Source organism: Ursus maritimus, unplaced genomic scaffold (assembly GCF_017311325.1).
Source record: "Ursus maritimus isolate PB19 unplaced genomic scaffold, ASM1731132v1 scaffold_33, whole genome shotgun sequence".
NCBI lineage: Eukaryota > Metazoa > Chordata > Mammalia > Carnivora > Ursidae > Ursus > Ursus maritimus.
Window position 1 is genome coordinate 6,411,800 of NW_024425897.1, and position 23,248 is coordinate 6,435,047.

The following is a 23,248-nucleotide window of genomic DNA, read 5'->3' on the forward strand; positions in this document are numbered from 1 at the left end:
CCCGTGACTAACACCCAACAGATACTAACCAAAGAGCAGAGCATACCCCGCACTACCCACGAATGTACCTACGTGAGCCAGCTTCCTGGGGTTCCACAACCTGGCGGCCCCAGATTGGCCCACCACCAGCATGGGGCTGAGATGGGAGCAGAGCATGGGTGGGAGGAGTGGGACGCCCCGGGGGGCAGGTCTCAGCTTGACCTTTTTGCTGGGTGACCCCAGGCAAGGGCCTTAACCTCTCTGAGTCGCTGTGTGCTCTTTGGGAGTGATGCCAGCCACATGGTGCTTTGTGGGAATGAATGTGATAATCACTTTTAAGATAAATAAATTCTAGGTCTGGTAGGAATTTAAGGGCAGTTGGGGGCAATTTTGGTGTAAAGCTCTATCTCAGTGCTCGGCACATAGTAGGTTCTCCCCCAGTGTTGGAGAATTATCCTGGGCTGGGGTCTCCAGGCCAGCCCGGACCCATGGAATCAAATAAAAGTGAAAATATGATCAAGAACAGTTACTGGTGACACGTTTGGTATGTGGGCGTCCTCCTCTCATTTGAAGGCTGAAAAAAATGAGGCTCAGAGAATTTCCTGGGGTCCCCCAGGGTAGTGATGATGACAGGACATGAACACGGGCCATTATAACATGCTGCCCGCCCCCTGCACCACTCCCCTGCCTCCCGTGGATGCAGACAGCACAGGGGGAACATCAGAAATCCCTGCCACAGTCTTGTTGCCAAGGGCCTGCTCCGTCCCCTCTCAGCTGCACTCCTAATCATTACTCATTCCTGCGCTCCTTCATTCATTCAACAAACCTTTGCTGAGAGCTAAGTATGTGTCAAGCACTGTTCTGGGCACTGGAGCTATATAAGGGGGCATAACAGGTGGAAATTCTGGCCCTCGTAGGGCCATGTTTTGCAGGGTGAGTCAGAAACTAAACAAACAAACAAAAATCTATAGCAGGGTGGGGGGGTATGTACGCAGAAGTTGTGGGGGGGGGGGTTGAAGAACAGGGTAAAATGATGGGTGATCCCGGGGTAGGGTGGGGTGGGAGGGATGGGAGCTATGCCTCAATTTAAACAGTGAAGGCAGAATCATTGACAAGATGACTCTGAGCCAAGACTTACCATGCAGAAGGAAAAGCATTTGGAGCAGAGGGAATAGAATGTGCAAAGGCCCTGCGGTGGGAACCTATGTGAAGGTGCCTCTGGGAGGTCAGTGTCACTGTTGAGGAGGAGCAAGGGGCAGAGGCATTAGGGCAGATGGTTGTGAGGGCCATGTGGGCCTCAATAAAGACTTCGGAGTTTGTTCTTTGGAGACAGGGGGGTCACTGGAAGACTGACTGCCGCGTCAGGACTGGAGAGCTGGGGCCACTCAGATTCAGCAGGTGTTCATGAAAAAGTGTTTTGAGCTGTCCCCAGCTTTGGGGATCCTCTTTCCTTTCCCCAGCCTCCCCCACCCCTGAGGGGCGACTGAAGACTTTGTACCATGAATTCTGAGGCTCTGGGTCCTCCTCATGGGCTTACAACAGCAGCTGATGAAGCAGGTGTGAGTTTTAGGTCTGGAAGGGAACGTGGTGATAAGAACACCTACTTAAATTAAGGCTTGACAAAGCCTCCCCAGTGGCTTTGGCTCTTCGCCCTGGGTCACGGGCACTGGCCTGGTGCCTCCGAGGGGCAGGACGTGGGGAGTGATGGCCCCGCGCGGAGCTCCCTCTCGTTGTCCCCCTGCACTCTGGACCGTCTGGGCAGGCCAGCAGCCCCGGCTGAGGACAGCCCGCACTGACAGCCAAGATTCTCCCTGGAGCCTTAAAGCTGAGGGCGATCCTTGGGAAGCAGCCATGGGGGGAGGAGTCGACAGGCCGGCTACCTCGCATCAGGCCTATTCATAACCTGGGCTCTACTTCCCAGGCGTGTAGCAGAGCAGACTCTGGCTGTGAGTCCCTTGGGGGCCTCCCAGGGTGTCCCCTTCCCACCACGGCCCCGCTCCCCAGGGAGCTCACCTTGTGCGCACTCCCCAGTTTCCTCCGTCTCTGCAACCTGGAGAGTCCACGTGGTGGGGAATTGTTTTCTCAAGGCAAAGCCCTGGCTGTTTGCTCTGGGACGTGTTCCCAAGCCTCCTCCTGGGCTCATGACCTCATCAGAGCTGAAATGTCCCTTCTTGGATCTTTGGATCTTTGGATCTTTGGATCTTAAGACTTGCTCTTGGCCAGGCCCCACGGGCGTGCTGGGGTCTCCGCCAGTCATGTGCTAGTAAACATGGAACGGGCAGCTCCTGGAGCCAAAGCCCTGATCGGACGCATTGGCCGGTTTCTGGGGCGTAAACACTCCCGTAGTCAATTTCTTAGCCGTTAAGGTGACGTCACAGAATGCGGAGTTGAAAAGAGGTGGCCCCAGCAGGCTCCCGTGAGATGGTGAGAGCTGGCTCCAGCCCAGCCCGGGCCCCCCATCCCCACCCCTCCAGGTCCACCTCTCCAGCTTCCAAGATATGCAGCGGTTGGCGTCACCTTGAACTCTGTGCAAGCCATCTTCTTATGGATAGGTGATGGACAATGGCTACTCACATGCCAGCCAGGCCTTTGGAAACTCTGGGATGATGGGGAAGTGGCACGCCTCCCAGGACGGGGCCGGGAGGGGTCAGGGAAGGACACCGTTCCGAGGGCAGGCCCAGCACACAAGTAAGAAAAGTCTGCAGGCTGAGAAGACACCCATCCCTTCACTCATGACCGTCTCCACCAAGATCTTGGTGGATTCCCTCCCGCTCTTCGCTTTCCGCGGAGTGTGTTGGGTGTTGCCCGTTTTGGATGGTTTAGTGGGCGCGACGTTGCGTTCTGTCTTCTGATCTTCACCAGATGACGTGAGCCCCGTCCAGGGTTATGGCACACGCTTCCCCAACAAGCCTCATACACTGCAGGCAGGGGTGGCCAGGCATGCAGCCGCTTGGGTAAACAGCCTGGTGGTTTCTTAAAAAGTCAAACACGCCGTGACCCCACGGCTTAGCAAGCATACGGCCCACAAAGCTATAGGGGCCCGTTCACGGCAGTGCTATTCATCGGGACCCCATAAGCAAGACGCGGGCTATGTGTACGATGGGACGCCAGTTAGCGACAGAGAGGAATAAAGTGCTCCATACGCAGCCATGCACAGGAGCCTCAAACACAGTCTGCAAAGTGGGAGAAGCTAGCCACGAAAGACCGCAGATGCTAGGATTCCATTTATAGCCAAAGTCCAGAAAAAGCAATTTATAGCAATAGACGGAGATGTAGTGGTGGCCGGGCGCTGAGGGAGGGAAGAGTTAGTGGCTGCAAATGGTCTGGAAGGGTCTTCTTGGGGTGAGAGGATTGTGGTCTTGGTTGCAAAACTCTGTAACCTCGTCTAAGAACATCGCACCGTATGCCTACACACGGGCAGACCTTACGGCTGGCCTTAGAATTGATAGCTCGGTGGAGCTGTACTGGTCCCTAAGCACCCTTCTCGATGGATTCACAGTATTCCTTCAAGTTCGATGGGCTGGGATTGATCTGACCTTCTCTAGTTCCTGCGCCTCGGGGTCGAGTCTCTGGTTTGGTGCTACAAGGGACCCAGTGATAAAAGTTTCTGCTTTAGGATTACTTCCTCAAACTTGTTTTCCAGAAGAGGTCTTTCTAGGTCAAAAGTGATGGACTTTTGTCAAGACTCTCAATTTGATGCTGGGGGTGGTGGGGAGCGGATTGACTTGGGGGGCTCTTTTCTAATTCTTTTTCGTACATTGGGAACAGTGACAATAAATGAGCCCCCTTTATTAAAAAAGACTCTCGGTATGATGCTAGACATGATACATTGTTTCCCCCCAAAGCCCTGGGCCAATTAATAGTTTTGGTTCCTGTCCTTTCCTCATGCGTGTGGTCAAATCGTGGCACCAAATGGCTCCCGCACAAAAGAAAAACACGCTCTTCTATGGTATTACAAGTCAGAACAGTGGTTGTCCTCTGGGGGACAGTGACTTAAGAAGGGGACATGAGGGAGGGTCGGGGGGCTGTAATGTTTTGTTTATTTTTACTTTTTTTTTTAGAGAGAGTGTTCAAGCAGGGGTAGGGGTGGGGTGGGGAGGGAGGGGCAAACAGAGAGGGTGAGAGAGAGAATCTCAGGCAGACTCCCCACTGAGCACAATGTGGGCCTCGATCTCACGACCCATGAGATTGTGACTAGAGCTGGAACCAAGAGTCGGGACACTTGACCGCCTGAGTGGGTGCCCCTGTTTTGCTTATTCTTTTTTTTTTTTTAAGATTTTATGTATTTATGTGACAGAGAGACAGCCAGCGAGAGAGGAAACACAGCAGGGGAGAGGGAGAGGAAGAAGCAGGCTCCCAGCCGAGGAGCCCGATGTGGGGCTCGATCCCAGAACGCCAGGATCACGCCCTGAGCCGAAGGCAGACGCTTAACGACTGCGCTACCCAGGCGCCCCTTGCTTATTCTTGAATTGAGACGTGATTGCCATCCAGTGAATTATGTGTACAGCGGGGTGAATTTTTACACGTGATGCCCTTGTGGGGCCCTCTCCCAGATCAAGATAGAGAACGTTTCCATCACCCAGGAGGTTCCCTTTCCAGCCCAAAGCTAACAGCTCCTCCGACCTTCATCGCCATAGATTGGGTCTTCCCCATCTTGAACTTCTTATAAATGAAATAATACTTTTTTTCTTCATCAGGATGCTGGTTAAATAGATATGGTCTTCGGGTGAGAGCCACTGAGCTGTATACTTCTGTATTTTGTGGCATATATGATGTCTCAATGACAAGTCAAAGTGTGCGGACAAGGGGGAAAAGGATTTTGGGGCCCTGGCCACTTGGCTCCCGGCAGCCTCCATGCTGACCGGGGTCCTCCCAGTGGGCTGTGCCCAGCTGTGTGACCTTGGTTCGTGGTGCTGGTGGGGGTGGGAGGAGGGCTGTGTCCAAGAGCTAACCTGTATTTCTCTTTTCTCCCTCACCTCCACCCATGTCTCCACCTGTCAGTCTCGTGTGCTGTGTGTGTCCATAAAGCCACATTTTGTGCTGTCCGGCAGAGAGTTCCGTGTCATCCCATCTCAGCCCTGACATCACCTCAGCATGGCCATCTCATCACGCCTCGCCCTTTGGGAGCAGAAGGAAAGTAACGTTCAGGGCTCGGGCTACAGCCGCAGGGCCGACTGCCAAGTCAGAAGACAAGTCAGAGCCTGGGTGGCCCAGGCTGTCCCCTCCTGCTTCATGCGGGGAGTCTGGCATCAGGGCCTCCCTGTGACGTGTCCAGGCTCCCCCTCCATTCCCCCCCCGCCACCGCCCCGGCCAGCTCTGGTTAGCCACGGCCTCTCCAACCCGGTACATGACCTCCTTGAACTCCTCCCATGACCGCCAGGGCTCTTCCGGTTCCTCAGTAGGCGGTGGGGGAATGAGGGTAGACCAGCTGTCCTGTCTGGATTGTCATGGCGGCTCCAACGAGCACCAGGCTTGTGTGGGCGGCGGGGCAGAGACAGAGCTGTTGGCTGCCAGACTTCTGCCGTGGGGATGGGTTTCCGTGGTCCCTGCCTTCCATCACCATGGAGAACTGGAAACGGGCCCTTCTTCCCAGTTATTCTTTTCCCTTTTGTATTTTCTCACAAGATACCACGAAGGGCTGTCTCTCTCTTTCTCCAATGCCTGCGATCTCCTTCACCGCGCATCCCACCCTCGTGTAGGATTTGATGAATTGGAGGCTGAGGGGTGGGCTGATTGAGAAGCTACTCTCTGGCTGCCTCCTGGGTGCCTCTGCCCCTCCCAGACTGCTCTGGGTGTGGCGTGGAGAAGGATGCTGCAGGAAGCCCAGGCTGACGCCTGCTGAGCGGGCCTTAAGCTTCACTCTGTCCTAGGACAATGGTTTTCAGTCCCCCTCCAGAGGGAGAGGCGTGGGGTCAACGGGAGCCCAGCCTCTCACGCTCCCTGCTTCTCTCTCCCTGGACAGAGGTCTACATCAACCAGCCTTAACCCCTGGCCTCTGCTCTGTCTCCTGGTCTTTCCTCTGTCCTTTGGATTCCCCTTCTTATCAGCTGGGCTGCAGAGATCAAATCTTCGCCAGCCACACATGAGCACCTTGAGAAGGAGCTTATTTTAACCAGCGTGAGGCTCTGCCACAGAAAGTGTTGTAGATTCCCCCCCCTCCCCGGGCAGTCACAGTGATGCTGGTTAATGATACACCCCAGTTGTCAGGAGCAATGTCCCATTGCCCCAGTCCCCAGTTCCCGTTGTGGTCCAAGACGAGTCTTAATGAGTTACATGCCAACTCCAGCCAGCTTGGGCTGATGCCATGTTTCTGGTGTAAAATGCCAGCATCCAGCCTGCCAGTTTTAGGATCCAGTGTTGGGAAGGCCCTGGCTGCCCGGGTCCTGGTTTAATGACCATCAAGAAGCCACAGGCCTGGGTCAGCCGAGTGGGCTGTGGCCATAGGGCAGGATTTTTATAGAGACCATTCCTTACCCTCCCATGTTCCTGGCGTGTCGTAGGTGAGTAACTCACTAATCTGTTATTTTAACTGCAAGCCGAGGCAGAGAATGTGCGTGGTTCCCTGGGGTCCATCCCCTTTTGGAAAATGGAAAAGCTCCTTATGGACCAGGTCCTCCCAGAGTCTGTTCCATGCCAAGGAAGGGAACCAAGGGGCCAAACTCACATTATGAGGACACTGGGGCCGGGCAGAAATCCCACAGACAGGGTGGCCGCTGCTTCTCGTGCACTCCATTTCCACGTGCTGTCTCAAGGCATCCCAGAGCCCCTCCCAACCTCATCTGCTTCGCTTCAGCCTCTCATACATGCGTTTGGTCATGTATGTCCTCCTAGACCCCCTCCCGGGCTCCACTGCAAATGTGTCAAAGGTCCGCTTGCTTCCACTGGTTCATTCACTGAGCTTTCTCCTTTGCTTCTGCAAAAACAGATTCGGGAGGAGGACAAGAGTCCTCCACCGTCTTCGCCCCCTCCCCTTTTCTCGGTCATCCCAGGGGGCTTCATTAAGCAACTGGTCCGGGAGACAGAGAAAGAGTCCAAGGAAGCAAGGCTGAGGAAAGAGGCAGGGCTCGCCTCTCCAGAACAAGAGGTAAGTGCCCCCCCACAGGAAGGGGACTGGGGTCTAGTCAACACCCACCGTCCTGTCCTCTGAGCCTCCCAAGTCAGTTGCCAGCTTGCCTTTGCTCCTACTGTCCCCAGTTGGAGGAAGGTCCTTTCTTCAGCTGATCTACCGAACTCCTATGCCTCCTTCAAAACCCAGCTGAAATAGTACATCTCTGGACAGCTCCGCCATTGCCTTTTTTCTCTGATTCCCACAGCACCGTCTGCCTTAATGGTGGTTGGCATAGTTAAATATATGGCGGCCCTCCCGTAGAATGTGGCCCAGAGTGAGTGTTCAACAAATGTTTGTTTAATGAATGAATGAAGGGATACCAGCTGATGTACAATTATGGGGATCTCTCTCACCCCTACTTTTGCAGAAAGAGGAGCCTGGATGTCAGCTAAAGATGTGGAGTTGGCTTACTTTACATGGAAAAGATATTCAGTGACGGGCTATGTTCCGTTGCTGGTGATTGGTGTATTGGTTGTTAAAATATCGAAACTTCTTCATACCAGAGGGCAAACAGGCGTGACCCCAGTTCCCCCCCGCTGCCCTGCCCATCGCCTTCCAGCTACTCCTCCCCTGAGTCCCTCAGAATGGCCACAAGCCAATAATTAAAGGGTTAGTGCTTGGTGCAAGTGGGGACTCCAGTACTCGGTTGCAGCCGGCATCATTTCTGATTGGTCAGTGAGGCTAAATCCCCTAATCGTTCTGAATAGATCTGTGGGTTTGAGGCAGCCATTGGACAAGATTCAACCGCGGTGCTTTAAGGACTTGCAAATGCATCCCTGATGATGGCCAGTGCTGCCTCCTTCCTTTCCCCCAGCTCCTTAGCCAGGGAACCCCGGGCAAGATGATGGGGCTGGATGCCAGGCCCGTGGGCTGGGGTGTATCACTGTCAGAGAGACAGGGCACCTTCTCGTCTCTCCAGCGCCCCCCTCGCGGTGGAGCAAATACTGCAGTGATTGGGCTGAGCGATCTGGCACCCCCCTCCCCCTGCCCCGCCCCCGGGGCCTGGAGCTGGCTTGGGCCCAGCCACCAGCCTGGCTCTGCCTCCCACTCCTTCAGCTGTTGTTTGCCTGTCCAGTCCCCCATGTGCCCGCACCTGTCCAATTACAATGGCTTCACGGCATCCGAGAGGCTCTCTGGCAGCTGAATGGCGGCAACTGGTGAAACATCCCTGCCCAGTCCTTTGGGTGAGGATTACAAGGAAGATGGGCTCTGTCCCCACCTCGGCCCGAGCTGTGCATAAGTGGGGGCCAAAGTCAACCAGCAAAGACTGTGGTTAGGTCGTGATGCTATGGGAGCGTGGGCCGTTTATTACTAGACAAGGTTCGCTTTGCCGCTTACGGGCTCCCTTGAACTCCTCGGCAGCAATGGGGTGGATGGGATTATACCCACTTCTCAGAGGCGGAAACTGAGGTTTAGAGAGGTCAAGCGAGCTGCCTCGGGAAGGGCCAGGCTGGGGAGCAAGGAGGTCGTTGAGGCCACAGAGGCAGGAAAGCGTTCCACAAGGGTGCAGGTCGTGCTGGCGTTAAGAGGCAGAGCGGAGCACAGTATGGGGACAAACTGTCACCCCAGGGCCTAGGCAGACACTCAGAGCCAAGACGCAGGACAGACAGGCCTCAGACCACAACAGGTGTCTGGACCGTGGGCCAAGATGTTCCTGGGGCTGGAGCACGGCGGTCTCGGGACATGTTTCTGTGAGGCCGCGAGCCCTGGCTGGTTCTTGTCAATTTAATTTTCTTGTCCCAACCAGTAAATAACTGGATTCTCTCCTTATCCCAGCACAACTGGTTCCCCAGCACAAGGTCCTTGTGTAATCCTTGCAAGGAGCCATTAGACTCTGTCACCAGTTTGCAGGGAGGTCAAATGAGGCTCAGAGAGGTGACTTGGTTTTCTGAGGGCCAGGCGGCCAGTGAGAGACAGGGAGAGGCTGGAACAACACTGAGGCAGAAAGAGACCCGTATCGAAGGTCAGGAGAGCTCTGTGTTGTCCAGGCCTCGGTTTGCTCATCTGTAAAATGGACATATGTGAGTTGCCTCTTGGCCTCAGTGATTCTAGAGACACCTTCTCCCCCATATACTGAGAAGGCCGCAGAGCAGACTGGGGGCTTTGGTGACTAAGAAAATCCAAAGGAAGAGAGTCCATGGGTGGAAATGAGGGAGGGGAGCGTTGCTTAACTTGTTTGGCTCAAATCCATGTTACTGTCCCCACTATGGTGGTTTGGTTAAAAATAAGGCACTGACTCACTTTTCAAAATTGTATAGGCAGGGGTGATGTTTGCCAAGTGCGGCCAATCCCCTTTCCAAGGCGAGTCCTTCTTGGCCCCGGTCAGACCAACCCACTAGGCTGTGGGCCCTGGAGCAGGGTTTCTCAGTCCTGGCTACACAGGGGAATCACCTGGAAGGGGAGCCCACCAACCCAGGCCAACTCCCTCCAGTTCTCTGGGACTGCGACCAGAGCATCAGAATTTCTGTAAAGCTCCCAGAAGATTCTGGTGAGTCCTGGCGACAAGTAAGGCTGTGAATATGCATCAGAGAAAGGCACTGAGGCTAGAGTCACAGAGGCCCGCCGGACTGTACGTTCGACTTTGTCTTTTGGAGCACCTGATAGCCTTGCGTTCACTTCCTTATCTGTAGAATGGCGGTGGAGGGCTGGGGGGTGAGGGACAGCCCAGAACGCTCTTCACTGGGTTCTCACGGGGGTTAAGTAGGATACGATGGTGATGTAGGACCGTTTGCGAGAGGGATGTAGGTGATGGCTATTACCATCACCATCGTCACAAAGCTGTAGCTAGGGACCGTACCCTCGAGGCGTCCACCACCTGGACCGGGACAGAGACACATACCGAAGCTCGCATGGACGCAGTCCGTGATCATCGCGGCAGACGGCCCACCAGCTCGGTGCCCTGGGGCCTCTGGGGTGCGTGAAACGCATCCGGACTGAGGGCTGCAGGCGGAGATTTGTGGGGGGATGGCACTGGAGCTGGGTATAGAGAGATGAGTGGAGCAAGAGCCGGTGAAGAGGGAGAGAGCATTCCAGCCAGCGAGCTACCGGGAACAGAAGCGTGGAAGCAGAGAAGCGTCAGGTGTGGTGGGAGCTGCCTCCATGTGGCTCAGGCATGGGGACACGCAGGGACAATAAGACCAGAATGGAGGGTGGCGACTTCTCAATGAGGGCTTTGAGTGGCGGGGGATGGTATTGAATGATTTTCCCGTAGGCTACAGGCCGCTGCCAAAATCTTCTGATCAGATTTAAAACGACTGGCAGCAAATGGAAGGGACAGCAGTTTAGATGATGACAACGGCCCAGGTGGGTGCGGAGCTGGGCTTGGGAAGGGAGACACAGGTGTGAAGCCAGGCAGGGTGGAACCAACATGATCCTGGGGCAGCTTTGGGTGCAAGAGGAGGGTGAGAACCCCAGACTCCCCAGGACTAGGTGTGTGGGAGGCCAGCATCAGCATGGTGCCTGATGGCAGAACCCAGACAAGGGCAGGCGGGGAAGCCAAGCATCAGGGCGGACCTGGCCCCGCTGGCGCCATGAGCAGTTCTAGCCACAGCCAGCCTGGTTTGAGGACAGAACCCTGGGTGGGACTGACACCACAAGGCAGCAGAAGGACCGGGGACAGGAGCCCCCAGGGAGTGTTGTAGCAAAGATGTCCCCACCAGGCAGTGTGGGAGGACCTACGCTGTGCTGGGCTCAGTTTCCCATATTATCATGAATCTTAATGCTCACCCTGAGAGGTGGGCCATGGTGATCCTCATTTTATTGATAAAGAAACAGGCTCAGAGAGGGCAAGTAATTTACCTAAGGCCACACAGCTAGCGAATGGCAGAGTGAGGAGCTGAACTTGGGTCTGTCGGGCTCCGAAGTCTACTCTCCTTCCACTGTGTCACGTGGTCTTGAGATGGGGGCCAAGATCCAGGGTGTTGGGATTTTGCTTGATGCTGGGCACGGCGCCTGTCAGATCTTGCAGGTGCTTGAGGCTCTTTGGATGGGTGAAGGCTGGATGGACAAAAGAATGAGAGAGTGAGTGAGCAAATGGCAAAGCTCTCTGGTCAGCAAGCAGCTAAGTGTGGTTGCGGTCTCTCTTCTAGACCCTAGAAATTTCCACTAGCCAACCCAAGAGCGATTCCAGCAGTAACACCAAATCGGGACCCCAGCAAATTTGCCAAGGCAACCAGTCAAGCTCTCCGCAGAACTCAAACATTCCAGGCAAGGAGAGTGCTGGGGCCGGCCCCACAGACCCCGTGCTGATGACCAGCATTAATGGTGAGAAGCCCCAGGAATCCGGCCCCAGTGGGACACCGGCCAAAAAACCCCTGCCCTTCAAGAGAGGTGTGAGGAGGGGTGACGTGTTGCTGATGGTGGCCAAGCTGGACCTGGACTCAGCCAAGCCGGAGCAGAGGACCCAGCCCCATGACGCCCCCTCCTGCAAGGCCCCACCCCCAGCCACAGACCCTGGAGGGGAGAAAAAGGGGGGGACTCCAGGGACTCCTCGTGGCCCCCAGGCCAGCACTAAGGACACAGCCCCAAAGGCTGAGAAGACTCAGACTGAGGGTGTTGGGGACCCAGGAACAGTGCTACCGACAAAACAAGGTGCAGGGGGGAAAGGGGGTGGGGCTCCCCAGACCAAAGGGCTGAAAGGGGGTGAGCTCCAGAGCAGAGAGGGGCCAGGCGAAGGGGGGCGGCAGGAGACAGCAGAGAAGGGGGGCAGGGACCCCCCCAACAAGATGGCAAAGGGGAATCTCTCCAAGGATGTGGGTGAAGGGAAGTGGGCTGGGGTCCAACTCCAGGTGAGAAAGTGGGGAGGTTCCCTGGGCAGAAGGAGCAAGTGGGACGGTCCCCAGAGTAAGAAGGACAAAGAAGGTACGCTTGCAAGTAAGGCAGAGAAGTCAGAGGAAACGCAGGTCAAGGCGGAGAAGGTGAGCAAAGGGCAGGGGAAGCCCGGGCAGGTGGGGGAAGCTCCTGGGCAGGTAGAGAGAACAGGGGAGCCTCCGAGTGTGCCTGGAAAGGCAGCTGAGCCCCAGGCTAAGTTAGGCAAGGAAGGGCAACCTCAGGGTGAGTCTGGGGAGGCAGGTAAAGCTGGGGGGAAGACAGAGAAGGGCTGTAAAGTCCCTGAGGAAGTGGGTGCACGCAGGGAGAGCCCAGCGACTGCTGGGAAGGAGAGCCAGCCAGAGAGCAGAGGGCAGGAAGCCGGGGAGCCCCTCACGGGAGCAGATGATGGGGCCGGGGTCCTGGAGATGGAGCTGGAAGGACCCAGACCACCTGCTCTGGAGAGCCAGGCAGAAAGGCCTCAGACTCGGAAGGAGAGTGAAGAGGGGCCACCCCTGCTGGAGGGGAGCAAAGGAGGAGAGACGGAAGACTCAGATCAGGTGAGGGGCTGCAGCTCCGGGAGTGGGGAGGGGCAAGGGGGACCCTCCAGAGAGAGCCTGATTGGGAAGACTTGCCCCTGGGGATGAATAAAGCAGGATAGGAGATGGGGAGGGAATTGGAGAGGGATGCCCAGCTCAGAAGATGGGATGGCACTTTGTCCTCAATATACTGGGGTCTTGAGGCCCCCCCACTGCCCCTGTCCCGGGGCAGGATTGTCCACAGCGTCAGGGAGGTCCCAAGAACGGGAGGTGTCCTCTCATGCATGGTTCAGCTTGCTCGCTGTGTCACGTGCTAGTTCTCAAACTTGCATAAATAGTGGATTGCTCAAAATGCAGATCCCTGGGCCCCACGTTGGCGCCTCCATTCCAAAGGCCAACAGTGGGGCCAAGGCAACTACATGCAGATAAGCACCCCCCTCCTTGCTCTCCCTTGGGGAAATTCTGACTTCAGTGGCCCCAGATCACACTGTGAGAAACTCCTATGTAAAGGGTTCACTGCGGACACGGGGTGGGGGGGCAGGCGGTGTCCTCTTGGTCTGACTTATGTGATCTTTGCTCTCAGGCTCCTGAGGACAGGTGGTACGAGGCAGAGAAAGTCTGGCTGGTTCAGAAGGATGGATTTACTCTTGGTAATTAGGGATGTTAGCACCTGAGTAGGGGAGGGTCTAAGTATTTTCTTCTCACGCCCACTCTGCTGCAAGATCTGTTTGCCAGATTACAGTGGGGGGCGGGGGGGGCGGCGGGGGAGGGGGAGGGGCAAGGAGAGCTGAGTCTAGGGTGGGAGTCAGTGGCTTTTGGATCGGGAAGAGTTGATTGTTTGACCCATGGCAGCTGGTCTACTGGGGACTGTTTCCAAAGGCAATTACGCCTTGGTAATTAATTATTTAACGATGTCATTAATGCGCCAAGCATTGCTTGGCTCCTACAGTATTCCTCGAGGAAATGAAGCATCGTGCATATGGGCAAATAGATTTCATCTCACGAGCCCGCTTTTGTCCATTAGTTGTGACCACACTCTATTGAGAAGCAATTATGAGTCCCTGTCAGAACGCAGCTGGGAAGAGTGATTGATTAGTGATGTCTGCCACGGGCCCTGGAAGGGGAGGTGGCAGCACGTGTGGCATTATCTGCCATCCCGGGTCTAAATGTGAGACAGGTCAGCACACCCAACCATCAGGGTCCTTACCCTGTGCCTGGCACCGCGCCAGATGTTGAAAGGCCAAAGAGAGTCAGACCCAGCTTCAGTCCTCAGAAGGTTTGGGGTCACAATTCAGAACCCTCCATGTGAGCAGGCCCCAAGGGGAGACAGTGCTGCCCCTTTCTGACCTGAACCAGGACCCCTCTTTAAGTTCCCTGGTCTGGCCACTGGGCTTAGAGCCTATCTTCTCTCTCTCTCTCTCTCTCGGGGCTGTCACCAGCAACTGTGCTGAAGCCAGATGAGGGGACAGCCGACCTGCCGGCAGGAAGGGTACGACTTTGCATCGATGCTGACAAAAGCATCACCGAGGTCGATGAGGAGCATATTCACAGGGTGAGCCCTCTGTCTCCCTCCGTCTCCCTCCCTGCCTGCTCCACACCTTCTCTCCCCACCCCTGCAAGAGAGGTCCTTGTACCCGACTGCACATACTGGAGGGTGTTGTAAGGAAGACCATCATTGAACTCATTGCTCTGTTGGTAGTATATCGTCAGGGGGTCATTGTTCTATCCCAGCGTTCTCTTTGTGAGGATGCATGGACAGACCTGTGTGTCAGAACGGGGAGTTCTGCTTGCTCCAAGAAGGTGATGGCTTTTCATTTTATGGACCATGCAAATCGTGCTACAGAGCCTATTTCCCTTTTCACCCTGGCTGCCAGGGAACTCAGAGCCATATTTGCAGCTTGCTGTTAACTATAGCTTAGGTTTCAATGGCTTATTATTTAGGGTATTAACTTTTCTTTTGGTTGATAAGCCCATGTATGTTTTGCATAATTTTTGTAGTATGCAGTAAATCTTTTTGAGATTTAGAGACTAATGATGGGGAGAAAAGGGTCCTGGTGGGCCTCATTCATCATTCCTCCTTCTCTACCCTCTGCTGGCCCCAGGCCCTCTACTCTTGCTGGCGTTCAGAGTTTGTAGCGGGCCCGTGTCCTTAACAAAAAGGCTGACCCATGAGGAGCCCAGGCTTGACCCAAACCCCAGAGCATTGGGCACAGAAAACTCTTTGCAGCTGGAAAGAATAGTAGGAAACCTTTTAGAATGGACGCCCCAAGGAGAAGCTGCAATCATCCCTGCTTGTGGAAGAGTCTGGGCTTATTTCCAAGGGATCAATGCATGATGGCTTATCAGAGAAATGGGGCTGTTTGGCCGCTGGCCTTCATCCCCGAGTGTCCCAGAACACCCACAGGGCTCCCTGGCAAGACCCAGAGAGGGGGCATCAGGCACGGACACTTGCTCACTCTGGAACACCACCCTTCTTGTGGTGTTTGAGACACGGGAGGCTCTCTGAATTTTGCTGTGTCTCTCCGGAGCATCTCCCCTCCTGGGGCAGTGAGGGCAGGAAGGAGGGCCGGCACGAGGAGACAGGTGGCTCTCAGGATGCCTGAAGGGCAAAGGAGAGGGGTGTCCTTATTTCATTTGTAGGGTTTGCTGTTTCTCTCTCTCCAGAGTCCTCGCTTTCTGTCCTGGTCTGCGGCAGACAGCTCTCCAGGGACGGGGTCCCCGGGGCTCTGTGTGTGTGTGTGTGTGTGTGTGTGTGTGTAGGGGGTGGTGATACGGAGGCCCGAGAGGCCAGAGGACAACTTTGTGTGATGCTTCACAGGCCAACCCCCCTGAGCTGGACCAGGCTGAGGACCTGGCCTCCCTGGTCAGTGTCAACGAATCGAGCGTCCTGAACACGCTTCTACACCGCTACCGGGAGCAGCTGCCCCACACCTTCAAGGGGCCAGACCTGATCGTCCTCCAGCCCCTGGGGCCCCCAGCGCCCTCTGCAGGCAAGGTGAGCGGGATCATGGGGCCAGGGCCAGGTGGGGTCCCCTCTGCATCTCAGGAGAGAGCAGGCCAGCCAGAGCCCCCTGCAGACCTGTCTGTAAGTAGCATCCTGCCAGACAGAAGATTGGAGGCATGGTGGGCATCGAGGACCGCCTGAGCCCCTCTCCGTAGAGGGGAACGGTGAGTCACGGCTGGAAACAACGGGGGCATTATAGACTCTAATAATGACAGAAGATACTGAACGAATATCAGCTCTGTGCCAGGCCCTGCTTCCAGCACCTTTACATAGTATGTCAGCTACCGCTCACGCACACCTGAAACGATAGGACTTCACCAGCTGCCTGCGGCCCGCGAGCTCTGCGGGGCCAGCCCTCAAGTTCAGCAAGGAGGACAGCTGGGGTAAAACTCAGGCCGCCAGCCCTTCTGTGCTCCGAACCCCACGCTGCACATTCGAGAGTTCCAGACACCCACATAAATCAGGAACCAGAAGCTCGATTCTGCTTTTACTTATTTCCCCCCCTGCAAAGTATAGAAATGGCCTGTGTTTGGCAAGACGGTCACAGCAAAGGCAAGCTCTTAGCGCCCCCTTGTGGCAACGCCTGCAACCACACCCAAGCCACCTGAGCCCGATCCCCTCCTGGTCCCCCCTCCTCCCCCAGCTGTTGCTAGAGATACTGAAGGGAGAGTCTCCTGGATGCCGGGCATGGGGGAAAAGAGCAGGGAAGAAGACAGAGAAATCTGCCCTTGTGGGGCTTGCATTCTCGAGGGGGAAGGCAGGCCCCCGCTAACAAAGACAACAGTGGGTAGGGCCGCTGAGTTTCGGGGAGGAGACAGTGGGGAGGCTGGGACCCAGCGGGGACTGGGTCGCAGCAGTCTTACACGTGGCTAGAAGGATTCCGGCGTCTGCCCTGAGCGTGATGCCAGCTTCCGGGGGTCTTCAGCAGAGACGGGAGACGGTCTGCTGTGTGCTATCGAAGGCTCCCCTCTGCTGCTGGGTGGAGGGTAGATGGAGGTGAGATGACGTGTGGGTAGGACACTCGCTGGAGGTCTTACCTGGGCGCGGTGGTGAGGACTTCACGGTTGGGGAAGGCACAAGCCTCTGGCACAGCCGCTAATGCCCCCTGGGTGCCTTGGAAAGATCATGACCTCTCTTTGGCCTTGTTGTTCTCATCTGTTAATTGGGCATGAAAAGCTGCATCTTGCTTCCAGGTGTACCATGAGACAAATCTATCCATAGCCCCCAAATGATGCTAAATTGTATGAAAAAGGGGGGGCAGTGGATCTGAGCCTCCCTCCAAGACTCCTTTTCTCCAGGACACACCACCCCACCCCATCAGGTGTTCCCCAGACCTGCCCCGCCCAGCCTAGCTGTCTGCGGGCCTGCGCACGCTCCCCTCCCTTGCTGTGAGGGCTACGCTTCTGCTCGTGCAGCCCCAGGCCTCCGAGCCTTCTAAGAAGCTGCGTGGTTCCTCTTGCTCCTTAGAAGCCCCTGGGAGATTTCGCACAGGCCCCTACAGTGAGCCAGATTCTCGCCAACCGTTCTGGACTGAGGCATCCATTGTAGAGCCTGGGCCAAGAAGCCGGAGAGTGGGAGCAGGTGTGAGAACACACTCTGTAAGGAGGAGTTTGAGTTAGGCGTCGCTCCAGGCCCCTGTAACCCTGGGATGGGGGCGGGGACCCCTCAAGGCATCCAGCTTCCCCAAGCCAAACCTGAAACCCCCTTCTAGGCTTTGGCTGAGTCACAGCTGGTTCCTCAAATGGCCACCAGGTGGGAGCACAGACCTGCGGGGAGCCTGGGCCTGGGGCCGCCTCGAACATGGGCTTGGTGGAACCGGGGGCACGGCTGGGGGCCTCTCTCACTGGGGGAGGCCGGGGGCTGAGTGCGTGCCTGGGGGTGTAGGGGTGCGTGGGGGTGAGCGTGGGGGTGAATGTGTGCCGTGTAGACGGGTACAGCTCTGTGTCACCGTGGCCTCTACCACTGCTGGGCGTGTGTGCCCGCGAGCACGCCTGTGTGCCAGCGCGCCAGGCACGTGACCACGTGTGCACCCGTATGTGTCCATGGGGCCTGGATTAGGAGGAGTCTCCCTTTGCCCTTCCAACCCCCCCCCCGAGGGGGCTGACAGGTGGGACAGCCTGTGCCCTGAACTTCAGCATTCCCAGAGTGCGAGGTGGCTTTGGGGCTCAGACCCCAGAACCCTCTGCCTTCTGCGTGCCTGAAGGCCGTGTCCAGCCAGTGCGGGTCCTGCTGAGCCCCATGTTTTGTGTCAGGACAGCAACTCATTATTGTGTCTGGGTGTCTTGGGTAGGGAAGACCAGCAGAGGATTGGGGGCGGCCCGCAGCCCCAGGCGGAAGGTCCAGGCGAGGGGAAGAGCCGCCACACTGGGGTTCGCACCCCTGGCTTGCTAAGGCAGTGGAGAGGGCAGATGGGGACTTGCTGGGCCCCGTGGTCGCCTACTTGTCACGCCAGGCTTTGGATGTCCTCCTCCAGCCGGCCCGCTGCGCTGCCCGTTTTGGTGCCTTCCCGCTGGCCACTCTGCCTCCCGCCGGCCTCTTCCCTTCTGCCCCAAGCCACGCTCAGCAGACTTCTGTCAAGGTCACCAGGGGTTTCCATGCTGCCAAACACATTGCCAAATGCTCAAGTCTCTGGTTTCCCCTTACTTGTCCCCCAGGAGCATTTGGCAGGGCCAAGCCCCCCTCCTCCTGCAGACGCTCCCTTCCTGAGCTCCAGGGCGCCGCTGTCCTGGTTTTCCTTCTGTCCCGCGGGCCCTCCTCTTTAGCCTCCTTACCTGGCTGGTCTCCCTGACCTCCCCAAGGCCCGGCCAGTCCCCACACCGCTTGTCTCCTCCTCTTTAAACACCCACTTAGGAAGGCTCATGCCTTTAAAACGTTTCCCATGAGATCTAGTTTAATTCTTTGTTTTGTTTCTCATCTGTCTCTTCCCAGCAGAGAGCAAGCTCCGCAGGGCCGAGCTGTTCTAAGTCAGATTTATTAAGGCATAATTTACATACGGTTCGAGTCAACCTTTCTAGCTGGCGGTCCTGTAAGTTTTGGACACACGCGTGTCGTGTGTAACCAACTTCTCCATCAGTTACAGGACCGTTCCCAGTTCTCTGGACCCGTTATCGTCACCCTCCGTCACCCATGTCCTTTTGTCCCTAGAGTTGGGCCTTTTCTCAAAGTCACATAAATGGAACGGTGCAGCCGGTCACCTTTGAATTGGCTTCTTCTAATTCCCACGACGCATTTCACACTCGCCCGTGTTACTGCAGCCGCTGGCCCGTGGTTCTTCTCTCGTGTGCGTGCCCTGGCCTGGCCACTCACCGGGTGACCAGTTGTCCCAGTCTCTCCGGAATGGAGGGGTTTTCCGGGACAGGGGACTTTCGGGGCCCAAACCTTGGGGCCCAAACCTCGATGGCTGCTTACTTTCATTTACTCGTTAAAAGGCACTTGGGTTGTTTCTAGTTTCCGGTAATTTCGAATATATATTCAATAAAACCGGGGCCATTGAGGGTTTTTGGTGAACATACATGGTCATTTCTCTTGGGTTAAATACTTAAGAATGGGACCGCTGGGTCGGATGATGGGCGTATATCTCACTCTTTCCCAGAGTGACCGTCTCATTTTCGCCTTCCTACCGGCATTGTATGAGAATTCCAGTTACCCTGTATCTTCACCAGAACTTGGTAGTGGGTGTTAAAAAATTTTTAAACTTTTTTTTTTAGCCCTTCCTTATGGTGGGTAGGGATTTCCTTTACCCGTTTTGCATGGCGCCGTGCCCCCCATGCCGGGAACAGTGCCTGCCACATAGTAGACTCTCAATATATATTTTTTTAATTGAATGAAGAGTAAATGATCGGCTGAATCAATGGCTGAATGGAGTGGAGGACCTCAGGTATTGCCTAAAACTGTTATGGCAACTACAGGGCATGCGTACCACCAGCTACCCCATGCCTCCTTCCCTTTCCGTGGCAGACATCACTAATCGATCTTGCCATTTTATCCAGCTGCCTCATTCCAGGCAAGTACTATCCAATAATGAGCTAATGCCTTTCTAAGAGGAGACCCAGACTCAGAATAGGCTCAAAGGCCACCAAAGGACTCACAGGGAGTCAGGGGCAGGACTTGACCCCAAGGCTGGGCTTTTGCCAGTAAAATTCAAGACTCCTCTGACAAGGCTGGGGTAGGATGACAGGCAGGGACATGGCTCTGGGCTCAAGGCTGGGGTGGGGCACTGTCTTGGAATGCTCCCTGGGCACCGGCTGGGGTGGGAAGACTGATGCCTAAGATATCTTCCTGCAGGTGCCATCGGGCCGCCGGGATGGCCTGCCAGCCCACCCTGGCTCCCTGGCACAGCGGGCATACTGGGCACTACTGAGCCAGCGGAGAGACCAGAGCATTGTGGCCCTGGGCCGCAGTGGCTCTGGGAAAACCACCTGCTGCGAGCAGGTCCTGGAGCACCTGGTGGCAATGGCGGGCAGCGTGGATGGCAGGGTCTCAGGTACAGCAGTCTCCAGGTGACACATTTTGGGGGTGGGTTGGTGTGGAGGGTGGGGAGAGTTGGAGGGGGTGCTGAGTTGCTCCTCCTTATGTCCATTCAGCTAGCATTCACTGAGCACCGTACTTGCTTCTGGGGAGGGCTACCTGTGGTCCTTTGGACACCCTTGTGCAAATTAGAAAAACGTACTCCTTCCTCAAGATATTCACAGCCATCTGTAGGACAATCGTCATACACTGACATTGTTAGAACTGAACGCTTGCCTGCCATGTGCTGGGAAATCATCCTAATAAATATGCAAACTTATGATTGTATGATATAAACAATGTGCCTCTTAGAAAAGGTGTTCTTGTGCAGTGCACAACCTGCTCAACTGTACAGAGGACCCAATAAGTAAAGACAGAAGGGCAGGGCCTATGCTCATGAGGAATTGACAGCCAGAAGGGAAACTGAGCTTTATATATGTTCCAAACTTGAATGCTCTGCACAAAGTGCTGGCAGAGCTGTTTAGGAGAGAGGCAGGGGAAGCCCAGAGGAGAAGGGAGTGGGGGTTTCCTTGAGGAAACAATGTTTCAGCTAGGCTTTAAAGAGAGTGTACCAATTAATAATTATTATTATTATAATATTAATAATAACCATAGTAAACATTGGCTGTGGACCTACGTGCCAGGCCCTATTCCAAGTATATTAACTTATTTATTATTTAAAGCAGCTTTATAAGGTAGATAGTATTCTTCGACTATTACAGATGAGGCCATTAAGACTCAGAGAGGTTGACTAGCTTGCCCAAGGTCACACAGCTAATACATCCTGGAGCTGAGAGTCAAACCCAGACATTCTGGCTCCCGAGCCCGTGTCCTCAATGTTTCTTTCATCGTTGCACCCCTAAGGAGCCTTTTTAGACATTTCCCCCCCAATCCTCCCCTACCACGAAACGTCAATGCCGCAGGTATACCATGATTTCTTCATGCAGTGTAGGCATATCTGTGCTTTATACTGTAGAAAGTAAAATTCTCCCCACCTGCAAGAATCAGCATTTGCTCTCTTGGGGGCAATCTTCTCTCTGCTGAGACTACATGGCCCAGGCCATGTTGCTTTTCTAGTCATCACAATTATCATACTGGCCACGCCACCTTTGGAGCAGGTCCTAAACACTTCACTTTAAATTAAAATCTTTTAGTCCTTGTGACAGCCACATGATGGAGGTACTGTGTTATCCCCATCTTCGGATGGGGTATCAGAGGCTTAGAGAGGTTGATTTGCCCCAAATTAGGTAACTAGCAAAGGCAGAGCCCATATTCAAATCCCCTTAACCACCGTGTCTGCTGCAGCACTGGGGTGATTCCAAAGCTACACTGATCACCGACTCTTCACCTGACCCATATTAGGGGCTGGGGATAAAACGGGGAGAGGCGCCAGTCTTGGCTCTCTCAAGATGTGGTTCTGCTGTGAGTGCGTGTGTTGGAGGGTGGGAGTCAGGATAGGCTGTATCTAGGTGCCTGGCACAGTGCCTAGTGCATAGTAGGTGCCCCATAAATAGTTGTGGAGAGACTGCAAGGCTTTTCAAGGCTGCTGTTACCCTGTGAGCTCCCTCGGAGCAGGTCTGAGAATGTTCATGCCCTGCACTCCTGCATCAGGCCCAGGAGGCCCCTGTCATCAGACTGTATCTATCCTGGCCCTGCGTGTCTCCCCTTCTTGACTTAGTCTTGCTCCCCTGCATCCTGTTTGCAGTACTCAGTCAGGGTAGGAGTGAAATGTGGTTTAGTGCTGAGCTGGGGAGATGGTGGGGAGCCTGCTGGGGCTTGGGGCCAGATGGGCCTGGACTGCTGCAGCTGCCAGTGGGGAAGGTGGTCCTGTGAGAGGCAGGGGTGGCAGCTCCTGGGCCATGGGTGACACCCTGCCCCATGCCTTCAACAGTGGAGAAGATCCGAGCTACCTTCACCGTCCTCCGGGCTTTTGGCTCCGTGTCCACCGGCCACAGCTGCAATGCCACCCGTGTTGCCATGGTGATGTCGCTGGACTTCAATGCCACGGGGCGAGTCACGGCCGCTCAGCTCCAGGTGGGTGTTCTGGGCGGGACGGGGGCGGAGGGCCCTTGGTGCTGCAGTGTCCCCAGTCCCACTCAGCAGAGGCCACGCCTCTACCTGGGACCCTGGAATGTATCTCAATGGTTGTGGCTCTCCCAGCTGTGGCCACCTCCTCCCCACCTCGCTCAGCACCCCGGAGCATTGCTGGCCTGTGTGCACCTCCGAATGTCGCAGGGATGAAATATTTATGGGTAAATATATAACTCAGCCTCTCATTAGCTGGGTCTTAAAAGCGTAAGCTGAAATTAAACAGACGCTCGCCAGCCTTCTGCGGCCCCGCCGCATGTAACCAACACATGGCCTGTTTGTTCCTGTCTCCACGATCGCCCGTGCCGCTCCCCTTTCCACCTCAAACATGCTGTTTGAGCAGAAAATAGGATTAGGTTATCAGAAGGGTGGTTTGTACGCTGAGCTGGGATAATATCCAGACTCCAAGAAAACTCGTCGGTGCCAAATAAGTCCCTTTTCTGTCCTGGCCCTGCAATTCCCCCATTAATCACCACTTGGGTCAAGTTAGTACGCTTCTGTTAAATATGAGTATGTTGGAGAGTGGCTCTGTTTAATTGTTATTACTTTTGGATGCTTTCATCGGAACGCGTCTATGGCAGTAGTCGAGTCCCTGGATGGGCTCTGAATCAATGGGATAAAGGACCACGCAGGTTCCATACGGAGGTGCCCGATGGAGTGCGGACCTGAGCTGTTGCCCCCAAGAGTGCATTGGGGCAGAGGGGCACCCTGATGGGGCTGCCGGCAGGTGTACCTCAAGGGCCAACCACGTCCTGTCTGTTCCTGTTGCAGACGATGCTTTTGGAGAAGAGCCGCGTGGCCCGGCAGCCGGAAGGGGAAGGCAATTTTGAGGTTTTCTCGCAGATGCTAGCGGGGTTGGACCTGGATCTCAGGTGAGTGACAGAGCCGGCGTCTTTGAACTTAGCAGACGGCAAGGACTCATTCAGGTCGACTGCTCAGATATGACCCTGGAGCACATTCACACAGCTGATCAGCAGAGGACCTGGAGTTAGCATCTGCTCCCCTGGGTGTATGGAGTTTATGATTCTTCATGCCAGGGTTTCCTGGCACTTAGGAAGGGCCACGGAAGGGCAGGAAGTTCAGAATATTCCAGAAACTGGAGTAGGGACTGGGGCAGGCTTTGGGGCCATCGGGGCCATGGTGGGAGCCCTCTGCCATGAGGACCATATGCTCTGCCAGTCCTCTGGTGTGGGCAGCCCCTCCCTGACTTCTAGTCCC

The 23,248-nt window shown here is 55.4% G+C and overlaps 1 protein-coding gene across 1 annotated transcript in view; it reads left to right on the top strand.

Moving 5' to 3' along the window:
- The first annotated feature begins 4,809 nt into the window (after positions 1–4,809).
- Positions 4,810–23,248, top strand: part of MYO18B (myosin XVIIIB) — a 232,926-nt gene continuing 214,487 nt past the window's right edge. The window contains exons 1-9 of the mRNA XM_008686684.2: positions 4,810–5,121; positions 6,905–7,063; positions 11,176–12,453; positions 13,016–13,082; positions 13,872–13,984; positions 15,251–15,427; positions 19,721–19,919; positions 21,834–21,976; positions 22,802–22,902. Of these exons, the coding sequence (XP_008684906.2) occupies positions 5,074–5,121; positions 6,905–7,063; positions 11,176–12,453; positions 13,016–13,082; positions 13,872–13,984; positions 15,251–15,427; positions 19,721–19,919; positions 21,834–21,976; positions 22,802–22,902 (2,285 nt within the window). The 5' untranslated portion in view covers positions 4,810–5,073. The remainder of the gene's footprint in view (positions 5,122–6,904; positions 7,064–11,175; positions 12,454–13,015; positions 13,083–13,871; positions 13,985–15,250; positions 15,428–19,720; positions 19,920–21,833; positions 21,977–22,801; positions 22,903–23,248) is intronic.